The following is a 22,137-nucleotide window of genomic DNA, read 5'->3' on the forward strand; positions in this document are numbered from 1 at the left end:
AAAATTAGCTTGCACTTTAGAAAAAATGATACCATGTGAAAGGAAGGATATTCTATAAATAGGCCAGTAGCATGGCCCATTAGTGAGTGTGTGTGTGTCTGGTGGTCTTATATTTCATCCCACGAAACTGCAGTATCCCGCAGTAAACAGAGCAACGCCTAAACCAATGCTGCAGTAGTTTCACAATCTTTTGGAATGTGAGCATAAAAGATGGACAATACCAAAATACTTCAAGAAGGCCTTAATAATGTTCTCTTCAGGAAATCATGATCTAAGAAACATAATTTATGAGGACTTGTAATGTTTTTCCTCATTAAAAAGTTTTACTCTTAAAGAAATTAATTGTAATTTTGAAACATATGTATAAAATCATGACCACTCACATGAGATGAGGACTCTAGTCATATCAGTAATCTTATAAAAGCTGTTTTATTCTACACGGGGCAGGGGCGCCACTCATGGGGGCACATGACCAGCTGAAAACTACTCGTGTAATCTCAGTAACTGTCATGTTATTGGACACTTTCACTCTTGGATTATATTAATCATGGCTGACTGTATAAAGTGCATTTTTACAATGGCATCTATAACTGATAACTGTTGATTTTGAATGATGCTGCATCCACACCACTAGGTGTCACTGTAAGTCTAAGATAACACAATCAAAAAGAGTCTGAGTGCACCTTTAAGTTTGATAACTCTATTTTCAGACCCGGATATGTTTTCAAAACAGATATTGGCTTCAGCTGTTTACATATTCAGTAAGTGGGTGTGTCTCGCACAAACCCCACCCCTTCAAACTGACCTGTTGGAGTTGCTGTTTGAGTTTCTGGATCTCTGGTCCATTGAGCTCACTGAAGAGGTCAGGGGTTAAAATTTCACTCTTCCTCAAAGCCGATGTCCTAAATTCTCCATTCAGTCGATTTAGCGTCGAACCAGTCGCACCCTGGAGCAGATGCCCGTTGCATTTGCTCCCATCCTCACTGCTGGGCGAGGTTGCAGCTGTCGGGGTGGCACAGCCACTAGGAGGCGCTGAGCTCAAGGCGAACAGATGGGCACAGCCTGAACTGAAAGGCCCATCGCACATGGTAAGATGATGAGCTAATTCCTTCCTCAGGGTTTTCTTAAGCTCTCGCTCGCCTTTCAGAGCTTCCAAGGCCTCCTCCAACTGGCTCTGGGAGATGTCCTTCAAGCGCAGCGCATCTTCTAATTGGCTGTTGAGCAGGGCTGTCTCCTCCTCCAGAACTTTGATTTCGTGCTTCAAGCCTTCATATTCCACCTTAAAGAAGGAAGCAAGATCACAATTACACAAATTGTAGAAGACATTTTTTTTGGAATGACACAGTACTACCATTCTACTCTTTATATTTCTGCAATACATTGCATGCATAAGCATATGCGTATGCATAGTGTGCACAGTATGCAAATATTCTGTATGCATAGACTATACAGATGACCTTCCATTTCTAATGAACTGGAAGTATATCATCTGGGTTACAGTGGCACTTACAATGGAAGTGTAGGGCCAAAGGTTTGAGGGTTTAAAAGTGGAACTGTGATTGCATTAATTCCTCTGTTAAAACATGTGCATTATTTGAGCTGTAAAGTTGTTAAATCATCATTATTGCTGTTGTTGAAGGGTTTTAGGGTTTAGGGCGTCATGTCGTCATGGCAACAAAGTTGAAAATGTACAACTTTGATTATGTAACTTAACAAAAAAGGTAAGTAGGTGATTTTATCACACTAAAATCATGTTTACATGCATATTGTTTTCGTCTTGTTGCTATACTTTTGAAACAGTGAGTATTTTAACGTATACGGATTGGCCCCCATTTACTTCCATTATAAACGCCTCACTGGAACCGCGATTTTTGCTTTTGTTTTTAAATAAAAGGAGGGACGAGTCAAAAATAAGTTGAGTGGTAATCAATATTATGCCACAAATGCTGTTGATTGATTGAGTTTAAGTGGTATTGAAACCCTGAATATTCGGGTCGGGTCACATAGTCTCGGGTATAGGCATGGTTTGGGCTATAACTATGAAAGGAATAGTTCACCCAAAAATGAAAATTCTCTCATGATTTCCTCACCCTTTTTTCTTTCTTATGCAGAACAAAAATGAAGATTTTTAGAAGAATATTTCAGCTCTGTAGGTCAATACAATGCAAGTGAATGGGTGCCAAAATTTTGAAGCTCCAAAATCCACATATAGGGAGCATAAAAGTAATCCATATAACTCCAGTGGTTAAATCCGTGTGTTCAGACACGATGTGATAGATGCATGTGAGAAACAGATCAATATTTAAGTCACTTTTTGTCGTAAATTCTCTCTGCCTTGTAGGGGGCGATATGCACTAAGAATGTGAATCACCAAAAACAGAAGATGGAGAAAGTGAAAGTGAAGACTTAAACATTGATCTGTTTCTCACTCACAACTATCATATAACTTCAGAAGGTATGGATTGAACCACCAGAGCCGTCTGGAGTACTTTTATGTAACCTTTATGTGGATATTGGAGCTTAAAAATGTTGGCACCCATTCACTTGCATTGTATGGACCTACAGAGCTGAAATATTCTTCTAAAAATATTTATTTGTGTTCAGCAGATCAAAGAAAGTCATTTTTGGGTGAACTATCCCTTTAAAGTCTATGCAAACCTCTATTCTGTACACAGCCTGTGTTTGTGTGTATTTACCTGGTTCTGTTTGAGCGTGGAAACCAGTTTCTGCAGCGAGATGTTCTCTTCTTCCAGTTCAGTGTAGTCCTGCAGGAGTCGGGCCTCTCTGAATTTATACTCTCTGATCTCCTCTCTCATCCGATTCCTCTGTAGCTCCAACATCTCATTACACTGAGCGAGAGAGAGACAGGGAGGAAAAGACAAAGACAGGAGTTACATTTTCATCTTGTTAATTTGACCCCTCATATTCAACACCGGACACTTCCAAATCTTGTTGTTTGAATTGGTTTCTGACCTCTCTGAGTTCCTGCAGGATAGCTGTAAGTCTCTCGTTCTCCACATGTGTGCTGGATGCTTGAGATCGGCTGTTCTTCAATTCGGCTTGCTGCTCCAGCAGGCGGCCCATGTAGTATGCCTCCTTAGTGGCCGACTCCTGCAGCAGCGTCTCCTCGTTCGTCTCCCCATCTTCAGCCACCTTCCTCTGGGTGGTGTACACCTGGCTGAAGGCCTGATGGACAGAGGGAAGTACAGTATAAATGACAAACTGAACAATACAGTCAGGTGAGATTTCGGCTGCATTCCAATCCACATAGTATACATTAGAGATCGACCAATTGTGGATTTTGCCGATGCCAATATCTAAGGTGGTGGAAAAGTCAGATAACCCATTGTAAAACAGTTAAAGGATGGGAAAGGAGGAGGCGAGAACCGGCTTGTCAATATAAATCATAGTTTAATGGAAAACTTAAAAGACAACACAAACACACATGACGGACATGTCCGCTAACGATCTCTCTCTCCCGCACGGCCCTCTGCAGTCAGCCTCTAAACCTCACGGAGGCATAATTAGCATAATACAGGACCGGGTGTGTAGGATCATGACCCGGTCCCGCCCTCCGCCCTGCCACACCCATTAATCGTTTTTTTTCCAACATCCTAAGCTGGATTTCTGGTCTTAGCAGGCTCAAACGGTAAAGCTGCACTTTCTCTTTCATTAGAGCGAGAGACAGTCAAAATCCCTCACTGTAAGAGATGGAGAGAGAGCCAAATGATCCAGTTTGCTCAGAGGGAAGTGTGTTCTTCCTGCATGGATGAAGATCGATGGACTCTTTCAAAGAGACGCCACTAGGGTTTTCCATTAAGCTGGAATTTCAGTCACACTCTCGCCTACAGTTACTCAGTCTTGCAGTGATGTGAGAAATCAGTGCTCTATATGCCAGGGTGAGATTGCGATTGAACTCTTATAGTTCTTAGTGGTGTTTGCTAAGGGAAGCATCATTATTGCTATTGCCTAAGAATTTAAATTGGGCATGTAACTCGTTCTGTACCGTTTGTGCTATGGACATGAATGATACCTAAAATCGTATGTGACACACAAGGGTTGGCAGCATTTAATGATGTAAAGACTCACCATTTGTGATAGAGATATGGATACATGAAAGAAATAGACTATGATGAGCAGGCACATCACTGACGCCCCTCAAGCAGTCTTCTGCTGTTTCATGATACTATATTTAGCTAAATAAAGAACAATCAGCAATATGGTGTAACAATTATTACTGCTGTTCCACTTTCTAAAGTGACATCAACAATTATGATTCACTGCATCTTTTCATAAGATTATAATTTTTAATCTGGCAAATGAGTAACCTGATTTGATTGGATTCACCTTGATTGAGTGGTGGTTCGGAGTGGTGGTGGTGTAGTGGTCTAAGCACATAACTGGTAATCTGGTAATCAGAAGGATGCTGGTTGGAGCCCCACAGCCACCACCATTGTGTCCTTGAGCAAGGCACTTAACTCCAGGTTGCTCCGGGGGGATTGTCCCTGTAATAAGGGCTCTGTAAGTCACTTTGGATAAAAGCGTCTGCCAAATGCATAAATGTAAATGATTGAGAAACCTTGCAATATATTCCATTGTCATGATCCTGCCATTTTGATCATGCCCATGGCCACAGAGGCCATTTCACTGTCACTGCCTGTGCTCACAACCATGGAGGTCGCTCCCTTGTCATTGCCAGTGCCTACGGCCATGGAGGTCGCTCCCTTATCACTGCCAGTGCCTACGGCCATGGAGGCCATTTCCCCATCACTGCCTGTGCTCACGGCCATGGAGGCCGTTTCACCGTCACTAACTGTGCTCACGGCCATGGATGTCGCTCCCTTGTCACTGCCGGTGCCTACGGCCATGGAGGTCGCTCCCTTGTCACTGCCTGTGCTCACAGCCATGGAGGCCATTTTCCCATCACTGCCTATGCTCACAGCCATGGAGGCCATTTCCCCATCACTGCCTGCGCTCACGGCCATGGAGGCATTTCACCGCCACTGCCTGTGCTCACAGCCATGGATGTCGCTCCCTTGTCACTACCAGTGCCTACGGCCAAGGGGGCCATTTCCCCATCACTGCCTGTGCTCACGGCCATGGAGCTCGCTCCCTTTTCACTGCCAGCGCCTACGGCCGCAGAGGCCATTTTCCTGTTGCCTGACCTCACTCCTGTCCTGGTGCCATCTGTCCTTGCTCCCATCCTAGAGACATCTGTCCATTTCCCTGTGGCTGTCAACGAGCCTGATCAGTTGCCTGAGACTATTGATAACCCTGTCCTGTTCCCAGTGGCTGTGGACGAACCGGTCTTGCTCCCTGTGGCTATCACGAGCCTGCTCAAGCCCCCATGTCCAGTCAAATCATTCCTTCCTGTCAAGTCACTAGGCCCAGCTAAGTCACCAGGCCCGGTTCAGGCGCTCTACCCTGGCTTGCTCCGCCTGCACCACCCTGGCTTGCCTCGCCGGCTCCACCCTGGGATCTTCAGCCAGTGTCACCCTAGCTTATCCCGCTGGCTCCACCCTAGTCTGTCCCGCCGGTTCTGCCCTTGACCTCACCTTATTTTTTGTTTTTAATTGTTAGACTTATGTTTCCGGTTCCTTGTCTATTTTTTTGTGTTAGTGCCTTCCACCTGTTTCCCTCACCCTCCCTTCCCGCAGTCTGTACTTTCGTCTAGTTTCGTTTTGTCTTGTTTGTGGGACGGCTGGGAGTCGTGGGGTTGGGGTGGTACTGTCATGATCCTGCCATTTTGATCTTGTTGTGGCAGGGTCGTGACAGTTTCCTCTACCCAGCTCTCAGGTTGTCCCATGCGCTTGTGTTTTCTTCTATCCCAGGTTTCAATCCTTCTTTCCCCAATGACTACATGAACAGTAAGTACTTTTATACTTAACCATAATTTTTTTATTCAATCATGTAATTTTACAACGCCCTTTAGGATGAGTAGTTTATTGCCCTAGTTCTTTAAAATAATTTAGGAACACTGTCTTTTTCCGATTGTCATGGTTTTGATACAAATGAATGTCTGTAGTGTTGTGATTCATCTCAGAGTTGGTTAATTTAGTTTAAGAATTAGAACTCATCATAGAAGATTTGTTTGAAATCCCTATGAATTGGAAATATACCAATTTGGAATCAAGACCGCATTGAAAGTCACTGTTGCACTCAATTACATGATAACTGATGGCGCTGTGTGAGGATGAGTCAGCAGTCGTAGTGTGAGAATTACAGGAAATGGATATGATAATCATATAATTCTCTTAAAGTAATATTGTTTTACTATAGCACGGCAGTTAAATTTTAGCTGAGAAAGAAAAAGGAGATATCATCTTTCTAATATTGTGGCAGATATTTCTTTTTCTAAAGTTATGGGGTATTTTCTCCTAAATTTATTGGGAAGAATTTAAAATCATTGCCATTAGGATCCAAATGATCTGCATGTGTACATTTGTTTTTGTACGTGTGCCAATAAAAATGTAGAACAGTGTGTCTATGCCAACAACATTGACTATGTCAACATAAAATGACTATCTCTACCACTCTAGTGATTTCCCTCTACATAAAAAAAAACCCTCTCACCTACTTAAACACACCAGCCACACCCATAGAGGGGGAAACAAAGAAGCAACACGTGTGATGAGGTTACAGTCATTACAGAGTGTGTAGGGAGCAGTGAATCAGAACACAGCTGAATTGTGAAAACCAACATACTGTGCAAAAACAGGACACAGTTTCACAGACAGTGTTTGCTATTCAAGAAACTGTCTCTCTCTTTACAAGGAGTTAATGCACAGCAGTGGTCTAATGTCTCACACACTCTCCTCCTGCACAGCTAAAACACAGTTCGCATTCCCCTGTGAGCAGAGGTACCATACTATTATTTCAGGCTTTGATGGGAACAAGACGCACTCTCACAATCTGACAACACACTAACACACCATAGTCACCAACTGTATACTAAACCAGAATGGGTGAATCCAATGGTCATGTTAACTGTGTGAATAACATCACTGAACCTATCTGCCTGTCTGTCTGTCCAGGTACAGTATATGTCTGTCTGCCCAGGTACAGTATATGTCTGTCTGCCTGTCTGTCTGTCCAGGTATAGTATATGTCTATCTGTCTGTCTGCCTGTCTGTCCAGGTACAGTATATGTCTGTCTGTCTGCCTGTCCAGGTACAGTATATGTCTGTCTGTCTGTCTGTCTGTCTGTCCAGGTACAGTATATGTCTGTCTGCCTGTCTGTCTGTCCAGGTACAGTATATGTCTATCTGTCTGTCTGCCTGTCTGTCCAGGTACAGAATATGTCTGTCTGTCTGTCTGCCTGTCTGTCCAGGTACAGTATATGTCTGTCTGCCTGTCTGTCTGTCCAGGTATAGTATATGTCTATCTGTCTGTCTGCCTGTCTGTCCAGGTACAGTATATGTCTGTCTGTCTGCCTGTCCAGGTACAGTATATGTCTGTCTGTCTGTCCAGGTACAGTATATGTCTGTCTGTCTGTCTGTCTGTCTGTCTGTCTGTCCAGGTACAGTATATGTCTGTCTGCCTGTCTGTCTGTCCAGGTACAGTATATGTCTATCTGTCTGTCTGCCTGTCTGTCCAGGTACAGTATATGTCTATCTGTCTGTCTGCCTGTCTGTCCAGGTACAGTATATGTCTGTATGTCTGTCTGTCTGTCTGTCCAGGTACAGTATATGTCTGTCTGCCTGTCCAGGTACAGTATATGTCTGTCTGCCTGTCTGTCTGTCCAGGTACAGTATATGTCTGTCTGCCTGTCCAGGTACAGTATATGTCTGTCTGCCTGTCTGTCTGTCCAGGTACAGTATATGTCTGTCTGTCTGTCTGCCTGTCTGTCCAGGTACAGTATATGTCTGCCTGTCTGTCCAGGTACAGTATATGTCTGTCTGTCTGTCCAGGTACAGTATATGTCTGTCTGTCTGTCTGTCTGTCTGTCTGTCCAGGTACAGTATATGTCTGTCCAGGTACAGTATATGTCTGTCTGTCTGTCTGTCTGTCCAGGTACAGTATATGTCTGTCTGCCTGTCTGTCTGTCCAGGTACAGTATATGTCTATCTGTCTGTCTGCCTGTCTGTCCAGGTACAGTATATGTCTGTCTGTCTGTCTGTCTGTCCAGGTACAGAATATGTCTGTCTGTCTGTCCAGGTACAGTATATGTCTGTCTGACTGTCTGACTGTCCAGGTACAGTATATGTCTGTCCAGGTACAGTATATGTCTATCTGTCTGTCTGTCTGTCCAGGTACAGTATATGTCTGTCTGTCTGTCTGTCCAGGTACAGTATATGTCTGTCTGCCTGTCCAGGTACAGTATATGTCTGTCTGCCTGTCTGTCTGTCCAGGTACAGTATATGTCTATCTGTCTGTCTGCCTGTCTGTCCAGGTACAGTATATGTCTGTCTGTCTGTCTGTCTGTCCAGGTACAGTATATGTCTGTCCAGGTACAGTATATGTCTGTCTGTCTGTCTGTCCAGGTACAGTATATGTCTGTCTGCCTGTCCAGGTACAGTATATGTCTGTCTGTCTGTCTGTCTGTCTGTCCAGGTACAGTATATGTCTGTCTGTCCAGGTACAGTATATGTCTATCTGTCTGTCTGTCCAGGTACAGTATTTGTCTATCTGTCTGTCTGCCTGTCTGTCCAGGTACAGTATATGTCTGTCTGTCTGTCTGTCTGTCTGTCTGTCCAGGTACAGTATATGTCTGTCTGCCTGTCCAGGTACAGTATATGTCTGTCTTTCTGTCTGTCTGTCCAGGTACAGTATATGTCTGTCTGCCTGTCCAGGTACAGTATATGTCTGTCTGCCTGTCTGTCTGTCCAGGTACAGTATATGTCTGTCTGTCTGTCTGCCTGTCTGTCCAGGTACAGTATATGTCTGTCTGTCTGTCTGTCCAGGTACAGTATATGTCTGTCTGTCTGTCTGTCCAGGTACAGTATATGTCTGTCCAGGTACAGTATATGTCTGTCTGTCTGTCTGTCCAGGTACAGTATATGTCTGTCTGCCTGTCTGTCTGTCCAGGTACAGTATATGTCTATCTGTCTGTCTGCCTGTCTGTCCAGGTACAGTATATGTCTGTCTGTCTGTCCAGGTACAGTATATGTCTGTCTGCCTGTCTGACTGTCCAGGTACAGTATATGTCTGTCCAGGTACAGTATATGTCTATCTGTCTGTCTGTCTGTCCAGGTACAGTATATGTCTGTCTGTCTGTCTGTCCAGGTACAGTATATGTCTGTCTGCCTGTCCAGGTACAGTATATGTCTGTCTGCCTGTCTGTCTGTCCAGGTACAGTATATGTCTATCTGTCTGTCTGCCTGTCTGTCCAGGTACAGTATATGTCTGTCTGTCTGTCTGCCTGTCTGTCCAGGTACAGTATATGTCTGTCTGTCTGTCCAGGTACAGTATATGTCTGTCTGTCTGTCTGTCTGTCTGTCCAGGTACAGTACATGTCTGTCTGTCTGTCTGTCTGTCCAGGTACAGTATATGTCTGTCCAGGTACAGTATATGTCTGTCTGTCTGTCTGTCTGTCCAGGTACAGTATATGTCTGTCTGCCTGTCTGTATGTCCAGGTACAGTATATGTCTATCTGTCTGTCTGCCTGTCTGTCCAGGTACAGTATATGTCTGTCTGTCTGTCTGTCTGTCTGTCTGTCCAGGTACAGTATATGTCTGTCTGTCTGTCTGTCCAGGTACAGTATATGTCTGTCTGCCTGTCTGACTGTCCAGGTACAGTATACGTCTGTCCAGGTACAGTATATGTCTATCTGTCTGTCTGTCTGTCCAGGTAGAGTATATGTCTGTCTGTCTGTCTGTCCAGGTACAGTATATGTCTGTCTGTCTGTCTGTCCAGGTACAGTATATGTCTGTCTGCCTGTCTGACTGTCCAGGTACAGTATATGTCTGTCCAGGAACAGTATATGTCTATCTGTCTGTCTGTCTGTCTGTCCAGGTACAGTATATGTCTGTCTGCCTGTCTGTCCAAGTACAGTATATTTATCAAACTAAATAGAATAGAATGAACACTAATATAGAGTATGGAATGGAACAGAACATAACAGAACAGAACAAACACAAATTTTCTAAGGAATAGAACAGAACAGAACAAAATAGAATAGAATAAACACTAATTTATCTATAGAAAAGTACAGAATACAATAAACACTTACCCATCTATGGAATGACAGAACAGAACAGAACAGAATAGACACTAATATGCAGTATCTATAGAAAATAAAAGAATTGAATAAACTAATATCTATGGAACAACACAGAACAGAACAGAAAATAATAGAATAGACACTAATATATCAATAGAAAAGAACAGAATAAAATAAACTGTAATATATCTAAGGAACAGAACACAAAAGAATAAATAGTAATATATATATATACATATATATGTAAGGGCTGTCAATCGATTAAGATATTTAATGAAATTAATTACATAGTGTCCCAATTAATTAATCGTGATTACTCGCATTTAATCACATATACAAATATTTGCTGAGAAAGCCCCTCATATAAAAATAATTCAATATATAATGATGAAATAATTATACATAGTTATCTTTAAATATTTAACAAATATATATATATTACTATTTATTCTTTTGTGGTGTGTGTGTGTGTGTGTGTGTGTGTGTGTGTGTGTATATATATATATATATATATATATATATATATATATATATATATATATATATATATATATATATATATATATATAAAATAAAAAATATTCAGATAATTAAAATGCATTACATTCTTGTGGCAGAAGAGTTCATCATTGATAAGACAATATAAAAGCGGCTTTAGAATGCAATGTATTGTTTACTACCATATTATTGATCATAAGTCAATCATTGGCACACAGTTCACAACAATCCATTTCACAAGTCAATTTGTTAATCAGTTGGAGATTTATTATGAGGGCTTGTTTATGGACCCATCAATGTACACCTGCGTCAGTCATGCTTGTGTAGTGTCTCAGGTGCGTTGCGTCATAAACATAAATGTTTAGGTCACTGTGTCAAGTTAAATATAGTTTAATACTTAGAACACATCTTGAGATCCCTTAGTTCGAATTTGCGCTCCATCAAGTGTTTTGAACGCAAGAACGTAACGAATGTCTGTTTTGTGCTGTCTGGTTGTTTTCTTCACTGTATAAACTGTGCGTTGCACATACAGCTGAAGTTTCACTTACTGCCCTCTGGAGTAAACAGGTGGTACTACAAGCTCGCATTTCTTAAGAATCTTCCTTAGGGGGCATTTTGATAAATTTGCGTTAATTTTTTGAAAGCGTTATTTTTTATCAAATTAATCGCACTGAATTAAAGTGTTAAATCGACAGTCCTAATATATATATATATATATATATATATATATATATATATGGAATGAAACAGAACAGAATAGAATAAAACAAACACTAAAATTTCTATGTAAAAGAGCATAATATAATAAACACAAATCCACCTATTAAACAAAACAAAGCAAACACAAATATTTTTAACAACAAAACAAATAAAATAGAATAGAACTCAATAAACACTAATATTTCTATGGAACTAAACAGAACAAAACAAACCAGAATAGAATAGAATTCATCCATCCATTACAATGCTCTTGTATACACATGCATCAGCAATTTAAACCTATTGTTTTGCAAAAGTCCGGTTTACAGTAAATGAAAGCAGTTTGAGTTGGTTTGCGAGATGTCTGCTGGCACTGTACATCAGCTCATGTGAGAAGCGGTAAACTGAGACTTTTTCTTTCTGGAGAGAGGAACACACAGACACACTGATCAATATAATGGCCCGTGAGCTGCAGTGAAACCTACTTCAAATATGATCTGCTCTGCTGCAGAGCTCCAAACCATCTCTCCATTCCAAATGATCACAGACAACTTCTGTGTACAAGAATACATGGCGGCATTAAAGCAAAAGAAGGACATGTCAAATACTAAGAAATTCTGGATTTCATAATCTATCTATCTAGACCCCACTGTACGTGCACTGTGAAATGCCAAAATCTGACTCAAATATAGCCAATTAAATGAGCTGTGTTTGTGTGGTTTCAACTCTTGCAGGTGATGTTTTAATAAAGGCAAAAGTATGACATCATTCATTATGTAAATTATGCAGCAAATGTTTCTTTATGTATAATACAACTTGACGTTCACATACCTCCCTGAAGTGCCTGGATCTGTTCGATCCATAATTCATAACCAGGAGCAGACATGTCTTAAAACTCTGGCCAAAGCACTTTAGGACCTTCAATGTTTATTACCTCTGTGTGAACTCTGGCCTCATTTGGTGGAGAGCAGAGGCCTTTGTTACACAGGTGTTAATTATAACAGACTCATTCTTGTGTCAGAACACCAAAGCAAACACCCAGAAACACTGCTCATCTCTAGTTATAATTATTATAGACTTATCCTTACCCTGACTTCTGCAATTTTACATTTAAAAATAATAATTTCCCCATGCAAGGTGGTCAAGTCAGTTTCTTTTGTGGACATAATCAGGGATTTTGTCTCTACCCGGATAGCAAAACCTGGCAACAAGGAACAAGTTACTGCCTATGACATAAGTGGGCTGTGCCACCTTCTATGAGCGGCAAAGCTTTTAGCGCTGAGCTGCTGCTAATGCACATCTCTGCATTTTTCATTGACATATATGCCACGTCCCAGCATACACTAACTCTGGGCATAGTTAAGTGAATTATACATATATTTATTTTATAAATCTATACTCCAACAATTGTCTCATTTGTTTCTTATTTGTATTTGTCATTATATATTTTTTTAGAATAGTCATTAATATATCTATGGAACGAAACAGAATGGAACAGAATAGACACAAATATATCTATGGAATGAAATGGAACAGAATAAAATAAAAACACTAATATTTCTATTGAACAAAGCAGAATAGAATAGAATATATATTAATATATTGCATCTATGGAATGGAATAGAATGGAACAGAATAGACACAAATATATCTATGGATCGAAATGGAACAGAATAAAATAAAAACACTAATATTTCTATTGAACAAAGCAGAATAGAATAGAATATATATTAATATATTGCATCTATGGAATGGAATAGAATGGAACAGAATAGACACAAAAATATCTATGGAATGAAATGGAACAGAATAAAATAAAAACACTAATATTTCTATTGAACAAAGCAGAATAGAATAGAATATATATTAATATATTGCATCTATGGAATGGAATAGAATAGACACAAAAATATCTATGGAATGAAATGGAACAGAATAAAATAAAAACACTAATATTTCTATTGAACAAAGCAGAATAGAATAGAATATATATTAATATATTGCATCTATGGAATGGAATAGAATGGAACAGAATAGACACAACTAAATATATGGAATGAAATGGAACAGAATAAAATAAAAATACTAATATTTCTATTGAACAAAGCAGAACAGAATAGAATAGAATATATATTAATATATTGCATATATGGAATGGAACAGAATAGACACAAATATATCTATGGAATGAAATGGAACAGAATAAAATAAAAACAGTAAAATATTTCTATTGAACAAAGCAGAATAGAATAGAATAGATATAAATGTATTGTATCTATGGAATGGAACAGAACGGAACAGAATAGACACAAATATATCTATGGAATGAAATGGAACAGAATAAAATAAAAACACTAATATTTCTATTGAACAAAGCAGAATAGAATATATATTAATATATTGCATATATGGAATGGAATAGAATAGACACAAATATATCTATGGAATTAAATGGAACAGAATAAAATAAAAACACTAATATTTCTATTGAACAAAGAAGAACAGAATAGAATACAATATATATTAATATATTGCATATATGGAATGGAATACAATAGACACAAATATATCTATGGAATGAAATGGAACAGAATAAAATAAAAACACTAATATTTCTATTGAACAAAGCAGAATAGAATATATATACAGGTGAAACTCGAAAAATTAGAATATCGTGCAAAAGTTCATTAATTTCAGTAATTCAACTTAAAAGGTGAAACTAATATATTATATAGACTCATTACAAGCAAAGTAAGATATTTCAAGCCTTTATTTGATATAATTTTGATGATTATGGCTTACAGCTTATGAAAACCCCAAATTCAGAATCTCAGAAAATTAGAATATTGTGAAAAGGTTCAGTATTGTAGGCTCAAAGTGTCACACTCTAATCAGCTAAACACCTGCAAAGGGTTCCTGAGCCTTTAAATGGTCTCTCAGTCTTGTTCAGTTGAATTCACAATCATGGGGAAGACTGCTGACCTGACAGTTGTGCAGAAAACCATCATTGACACCCTCCACAAGGAGGGAAAGCCTTAAAAGGTGATCGCAAAAGAAGTTGGATGTTCTCAAAGTGCTGTATCAAAGCACATTAATAGAAAGTTAAGTGGAAGGGAAAAGTGTGGAAGAAAAAGGTGCACAAGCAGCAGGGATGACCGTAGCCTGGAGAGGATTGTCAGGAAAAGGCCATTCAAATGTGTGGGGGAGCTTCACAAGGAGTGGACTGAGGCTGGAGTTACTGCATCAAGAGCCACCACACACAGACGGGTCCTGGACATGGGCTTCAAATGTCGTATTCCTCTTGTCAAGCCGCTCCTGAACAACAAACAACGTCAGAAGCGTCTTACCTGGGCTAAAGAAAAAAAGAACTGGTCTGTTGCTCAGTGGTCCAAAGTCCTCTTTTCTGATGAGAGCAAATTTTGCATCTCATTTGGAAACCAAGGTCCCAGAGTCTGGAGGAAGAATGGAGAGGCACACAATCCAAGATGCTTGAAGTCCAGTGTGAAGTTTCCACAGTCTGTGTTGGTTTGGGGAGCCATGTCATCGGCTGGTGTTGGTCCACTGTGCTTTATTAAGTCCAGAGTCAACGCAGCCGTCTACCGGGACATTTTAGAGCACTTCATGCTTCCTTCAGCAGACAAGCTTTATGGAGATGCTGACTTCGTTTTCCAGCAGGACTTGGCACCTGCCCACACTGCCAAAAGTACCAAAACCTGGTTCAATGACCATGGTATTACTGTGCTTGATTGGCCAGCAAACTCGCCTGACCTGAACCCCATAGAGAATCTATGGGGCATTGCTAAGAGAAAGATGAGAGACATGAGACCAAACAATGCAGAAGAGCTGAAGGCCGCTATTGAAGCATCTTGGTCTTCCATAACACCTCAGCAGTGCCACAGGCTGATAGCACCCATGCCACGCCGCATTGAGGCAGTAATTAATGCAAAAGGGGCCCAAACCAAGTACTGAGTACATATGCATGATTATACTTTTCAGAGGGCCGACATTTCTGTATTTAAAATCTTTTTTTTTTTATTAATTTCATGTAATATTCTAATTTTCTGAGATTCTGAATTTGGGGTTTTCATAAGCTGTAAGCCATAATCATCAAAATTATATCAAATAAAGGCTTGAAATATCTTACTTTGCTTGTAATGAGTCTATATAATATATTAGTTTCACCTTTTAAGTTGAATTACTGAAATTAATGAACTTTTGCACGATATTCAAATTTTTCGAGTTTCACCTGTATTAATATATTGCATCTATGGAATGGAATAGAATGGAACAGAATAGACACAAATATATCTATGGAATGAAATGGAACAGAATAAAATAAAAACACTAATATTTCTATTGAACAAAGCAGAATAGAATATATATATTAATATATTGCATCTATGGAATGGAATAGAATGGAACAGAATAGACACAAATATATCTATGGATCGAAATGGAACAGAATACAATAAACAATAGATGTTAGTAAGAATATTAGCTTCAGTCACCATTCACTTTCATTATATGGAAAAATAGATGCAATGAAAGTGAATAGTGACTGAGGCTAATATTCTGCCTAACATCTCCTTTTGTGTTCCACAGAAGAAAAAAGATAATTCTGGTTTGAAACAACATAAGGGTGAGTAAAAGATTTGAGTGAGGTAAGCGATCCCTTTAAGATGCAGAACACCAGGGAGGAAAAAACACTGCTAGTCTTTTTACCAGCAGAAGATACTGCCTAAAATATGAATGTTATCGCTCTGTGACGGGTTCAGTAGATTTCAAAACACTGATACAGTCAGCTGGAATAAAACACACTGTTACGAGTCACACACTGTGGAGGTTACATCATTGCCAGACTATCTAAAGAAAGGACAAATATATATGTATGAATTGATTGGCAGCATACAAGCTGCACTTGTCATGGACTACTGTATATAAAAAGTGTTTCTGAATTTTTGCATTTTTATTATCTTGCTTTAGTTTTAAGCTTGACATTGCAGTTAGCAGTTGTTTCAGGTTATAGCAACTCAAAGTAGGAAATCCAAGCAGCTCTCTGAGGGCAGTGGAGAATACTGAATGTCAGAAATAGACATTTATGAATAATATATACAGTTTAATTTCAGACGTTTACATACACCTTAGCCAAATACATTTAAACTCAGTTTTTCACAATTCCTGACATTTAATCGTAGAAACATTTCTGTTGCTTTAATATATCATATTATCCACATAATTTTCCTTCCTAATGATATCATCTATTTTGTGAAGTGCACCAGTCACTATGCAGCAAAGCACCCCCACAATATGATGCTGCCACCCCTATGATTCACGGTTGGGATGGTGTTTTTCAGCTTGCAAGCCTCACCTTTTTCCTCCAAACATTACGATGGTCATTGTGGCCAAACAGTTCAATTTTTGTTTCATCAGACCAGAGGACATTTCTCCAAAATGTAAGATCTTTGTCCCCATGTGCACTTGCAAACTGTAGTAGCCTTTCAGGTCATGTCGATATAGGACTAGTTTTACTGTGGATATAGATACTCGTCTACATGTTTCCTCCAGCATCTTCGCAAGGTCCTTTGCTGTTGTTCTGGGATTTATTTTCTCTTTTCGCGTTAAACTATGTTCATCTCTAGGAGACAGAATGGGTCTCCTTCCTGAGCGGTATGATGGCTGCTTGGTCCCATGGTGTTTATACTTGTGTACTATTGTTTGTACAGATGAACGTGGTACCTTCAGACATTTGGAAATTGCTCCCAAGGATGAACCAGACTTGGCAATATAAATAATAGTTTTAATGATCAACTTAAAAAGACACAAACACACACACATGATGGACATGTCCGTAAACTATCTCTCTGTCCCGCACCACCGCCCGCAATCGGCCATTATCCCTCTCAGAGGCTTAATTAGCCTGATAAAGGCCCCGCCCTCCGCCCTGCCACACTTGTGTATGTAAACTTCTGACCCACTGGCATTGTGATATAGTCAATTAAAGGTTAAACAATATGTCTGTAAACTATTGATGGAAAAATTACTCGTGTCACGCATAAAGTAGATGTCCTAAACGACTTGCCAAAACTATAGTTTGCTAATATGAAATCTGTGGAATGGTTAAAAAATGAGTTTTAATGATGTCAACCTAAATGTATGTAAACTTCTGATTTTAACTGTACACAAATGCTTTCATCATACTCATATGTCTCAGATTACCATTACTATTTCATAAACATACAGGCAAAGACACATAATTGCCAATTAATTGCAAAACAAATCAATCACAATACAACATTTGGTTTAGTTGTGTATTAGTTTGGGTTGTTGGCAGTGCATCAGTGTTGGTCTTTGCATCAAGTGCATGGAGGACTCATGTGTGAGATGTGCTGGTCAACTGTCTCTTTGTCAATCTTATTACCTATAAGCTTGTCTACTGGCACCCGTCACCCTATGCTAACCTTCAGCAGAGTCCACTGCAGTCAGCAAGAGTACACAAGCTCTACTAATAAAGCTATGAATAAATGTGCAGAAAGGAGAGGTGCATCGAATACAAGCTCTGCCGTTTTGTTAATAATTTCAGAAGTATGAAATTCTGCAGTCTATCTGAAATGTTTATGGTATAAGTGCAAGGATGTTACAGTAACACAGCAGCATTCGAATTAATGCTGTTCACAAATAAATTGTTGCAAAACCATTTTTATTCGAACATTTGCACAAAATATCTGGCTTAGTTCAAAACCTGTTGGATATTAAAAATGATAAAAGAAAGAAAATAAATTTGATAATCAATGAATCATCATCCATTGCAATGGCTAATATATTTCTATTATACTCTTCAATACTGCTCAAGGTTTGAGTATTGTTTGTTTTTTCTTTGTATGTATTCTTTACAACTGATATAGTTGCTTTAATTTAGTGTTTGTCGTCCTTGCTCATTTTTGGCAGTATTCTATACTCTATTCTATTCTATTAAATTTGTTTATTTTATTCATTTTCATGTAGTTAATGTACTAGTAGAAAAGATACACACTTGTCCTTGTTCTTATAGATTTCTGTACTATTCTATCCAACTTTTCTATTCTGTTCTATTCTATTCTACACACTTCTTGTACGTCACCCTTGTTCTTATTGATTTTTGGTAATATTATATTTTATTCTATTCCATTACGTTCTGTGCTATTCTATTTGATTCTACTATTCTCTTCTGTTACATTTGATTCTAATTAGTTCTATTCTATACACTTCCTGTATGTCACCCTTGTTCTTATTGATTTTTGACAATATTCTATTCCATTCTATTTATTCTATGCTATTCCATTCTACAATTCTATTCTTTTCTATTTTATTCTACTCTGTTTTATTCTACACACTTCTCATGTGTCATCATTGTTCTTATAGATTTTTGGCAATATTCTACTCTATTTAACTTCATTATGTTCTGCGCTATTCTATTCTGCTCAGTTCTCTTCTACACACTTCTTGTACGTCACCCTTGTTCTTATTGATTTTTGGAAATATTCTATTTTATTCTACTTCATTATGTTCTGTGCTATTCTATTTGATTCTACTATTCTCTTCTGTTATATTTGATTCTAATTAGTTCTATTCTACACACTTCCTGTATGTCACCCTTGTTCTTATTGATTTTTGACAATATTCTATTCCATTCTATTTATTCTATGCTATACCATTCTACTATACTATTCTTTTCTATTTTATTCTACTCTGTTTTATTCTACACACTTCTCATGTGTCATCATTGTTCTTATTGATTTTTGGCAATATTCTATTTTATTCTACTTCATTATGTTCCATGCTATTCTATTTGATTCTACTAATAGCTTCTATTCTATTTTATTCTACTTCGTTCAATTCTACACAATTCTTTTATGTCACCCATGTTCATATTGATTTTTGACAATATTCTATTTTATTCTATTTATTCTATGCTATTCCATTCTACTACTCTATTCTTTTCTATTTTATTCTACTCTGTTTTATTCTACACACTTCTCATGTGTCATCATTGTTCTTATAGATTTTTGGCAATATTCTACTCTATTTAACTTCATTATGTTCTGCGCTATTCTATTCTGCTCAGTTCTCTTCTACACACTTCTTGTACGTCACCCTTGTTCTTATTGATTTTTGGAAATATTCTATTTTATTCTACTTCATTATGTTCCATGCTATTCTATTTGATTCTACTAATAGCTTCTATTCTATTTTATTCTACTTCGTTCAATTCTACACAATTCTTTTATGTCACCCATGTTCATATTGATTTTTGACAATATTCTATTTTATTCTATTTATTCTATGCTATTCCATTCTACTATTCTATTCTTTTCTATTTTATTCTACTCTGTTTTATTCTACACACTTCTCATGTGTCATCATTGTTCTTATAGATGTTTGGCAATATTCTATTTGATTCAACTTCATTATGTTCTGTGCTATTCTATTTGATTCTACTGTTCTCTTCTGTTCTATTTTATTCTACTTCGTTCTATTCTACACAATTCTTGTATGTCACCCTTGTTCTTATTGATTTTTGACAATATTCTATTCCATTCTATTTATTCTATGCTATTCCATTCTACAATTCTATTCTTTTCTATTTTATTCTACTCTGTTTTATTCTACACACTTCTCATGTGTCATCATTGTTCTTATAGATTTTTGACAATATTCTATTCCATTCTATTTATTCTATGCTATTCCATTCTATTATTCTATTCTTTTCTGTTTTATTCTACACACTTCTCATGTGTCATCATTGTTCTTATAGATTTTTGACAATATTCTATTCCATTCTATTTATTCTATGCTATTCCATTCTATTATTCTATTCTTTTCTATTTTATTCTACACACTTCTCATGTGTCATCATTGTTCTTATAGACTTTTTGGCCAATATTCCATTATATTCTAATTTATTCTTTTCTGTGCTATTCTCTCCTACTATTCTATTATTTTCTATTCTATTCTAAACAGTTGTATGTCCCCCATGTTTTTATATATTTTTGGCAATATTCTACTCTATTGTACTTAATTCCAATCTGTGCTATTCTATTCCACTATTCTATTATTTTCTACTCAGTTCTCTTCTTCAAACTTCTTGTATGTCACACTTGTTCTTATTGATTTTTGACAATATTCTATTCCATTCTATTTATTCTATGCTATTCCATTCTATTATTCTATTCTTTTCTGTTTTATTCTACACACTTCTCATGTGTCATCATTGTTCTTATAGACTTTTTGGCCAATATTCCATTATATTCTAATTTATTCTTTTCTGTGCTATTCTCTCCTACTATTCTATTATTTTCTATTCTATTCTAAACAGTTGTATGTCCCCCATGTTTTTATATATTTTTGGCAATATTCTACTCTATTGTACTTAATTCCAATCTGTGCTATTCTATTCCACTATTCTATTATTTTCTACTCAGTTCTCTTCTTCAAACTTCTTGTATGTCACACTTGTTCTTATAGATTTTTTGCAGTATTATTTTCTTTTCTAAATTATTCAATTATATGCCATTCTAAAATTCTAATCTGTTCTATTCTACACACTTGTATTTCACCCTTGTTTTTATAGATATTTCACAATATTCTATTCTACATTATTCTGTGCCGTGCTATTCTATTCTATTACTCTATTCAGTCTATTCTAATTTACTCAGTTCTCTTCTATACACGCGTGTCACCCTTGTTCTGTTAGATTTTTTGCCAGATTCTATTCTATATTATTCTGTTCTGTGCTATTCTATTCTACACACTTGTTCTTGTAGATCTATTCTATTCTACTCTGTTCTGTTCTACACACTTTTTGTATATCACCCATTGTTCTTATAGATTTGTTGCAACAACATGACATAGCATAGCATAGCATAGCATAACATAGGCATATGGTTAAGGTCCCCAAAGAATAAGGGCAGAATAAGGTGTGTGTGTACCTCGTGCAGTTGCTCCAGCTCCTGTCTTAAGGTCTCCTGCTCGGCCTCCAGCTCCGCATACTGCTGTTTGAGGGTCTGGTTTTCCTCCAGCACCACCAGACCGCACTCCGCCGCCCGGACTTTCTCCCGGTTCGCCTCCACGAGCTCGCGGGTCAGCCGATCCACCTCCTCCCGGTAATGATCCACCGATTCCCCGCATCCTCCTCCACCTCCCCCAGCAGCCATCGCCGCGGCCCCTCCACCTTCCTCACCCCGTCCCTGCGTTAGATGGATGGATGAATGGATGGATGGATGGATGGAGAGGAGGCACCAACACCTTATCCGAACCTCCAGTAGAAAGTCAATGATCCAGACATATGAATGACTCAAAAAGAAATAATATAAATCCTAACTCATTTCGAACGAAGAATAAACATCGCGGTCCAGAAAAGAGGGTTGAAATGAAGTGTCTCGCATCCTTTCTTTCGCTTCTTTTTCTGCTTAATCATGGGTATTGGGACGCCATCTCTAGGATGGAGAAAAGTGTCCTAACTCACTTCGGCCGTCTCCTCCTGTCTGTGACGTCAGCACATCCTGCAGCATCTCTTCGCGAGCTCATGAATATGAAATTTGTAGCGCTGACGCTGCTTGGTAACCTTCCGGGAGCGCCCAGTCACTTGATGTAGTTAATATTCATAAGCCGCATATAGTAGGATTCGTTATTTTTAGTGAAATATAACACAAAGATATACAATTATAAAATAAATCATGTTAATGAAAAGCACAGGCTTACCGTCATCTTTTCAGCTAATTAGTTAGGCCTGCTTGACAAAC

The 22,137-nt window shown here is 38.3% G+C and overlaps 1 protein-coding gene across 2 annotated transcripts in view; it reads right to left on the reverse strand.

Moving 5' to 3' along the window:
- LOC127639291 (protein bicaudal D homolog 1-like) overlaps positions 1–21,861 on the reverse strand; it is a 43,669-nt gene extending 21,808 nt beyond the window's left edge. For both annotated transcript variants that reach the window (XM_052121227.1, XM_052121226.1), the window contains exons 1-4: positions 21,325–21,861; positions 2,974–3,186; positions 2,697–2,849; positions 806–1,279 (exon numbers count right to left, since the gene is read on the reverse strand). In XM_052121227.1, coding sequence (XP_051977187.1) covers positions 806–1,279; positions 2,697–2,849; positions 2,974–3,186; positions 21,325–21,549 — 1,065 coding nt within the window. In that variant the 5' untranslated portion in view covers positions 21,550–21,861. The remainder of the gene's footprint in view (positions 1–805; positions 1,280–2,696; positions 2,850–2,973; positions 3,187–21,324) is intronic.
- Positions 21,862–22,137: the final 276 nt, after the last annotated feature.

The sequence above is a fragment of the Xyrauchen texanus genome, chromosome 47 (genome assembly GCF_025860055.1).
Source record: "Xyrauchen texanus isolate HMW12.3.18 chromosome 47, RBS_HiC_50CHRs, whole genome shotgun sequence".
Classification (NCBI taxonomy): domain Eukaryota; kingdom Metazoa; phylum Chordata; class Actinopteri; order Cypriniformes; family Catostomidae; genus Xyrauchen; species Xyrauchen texanus.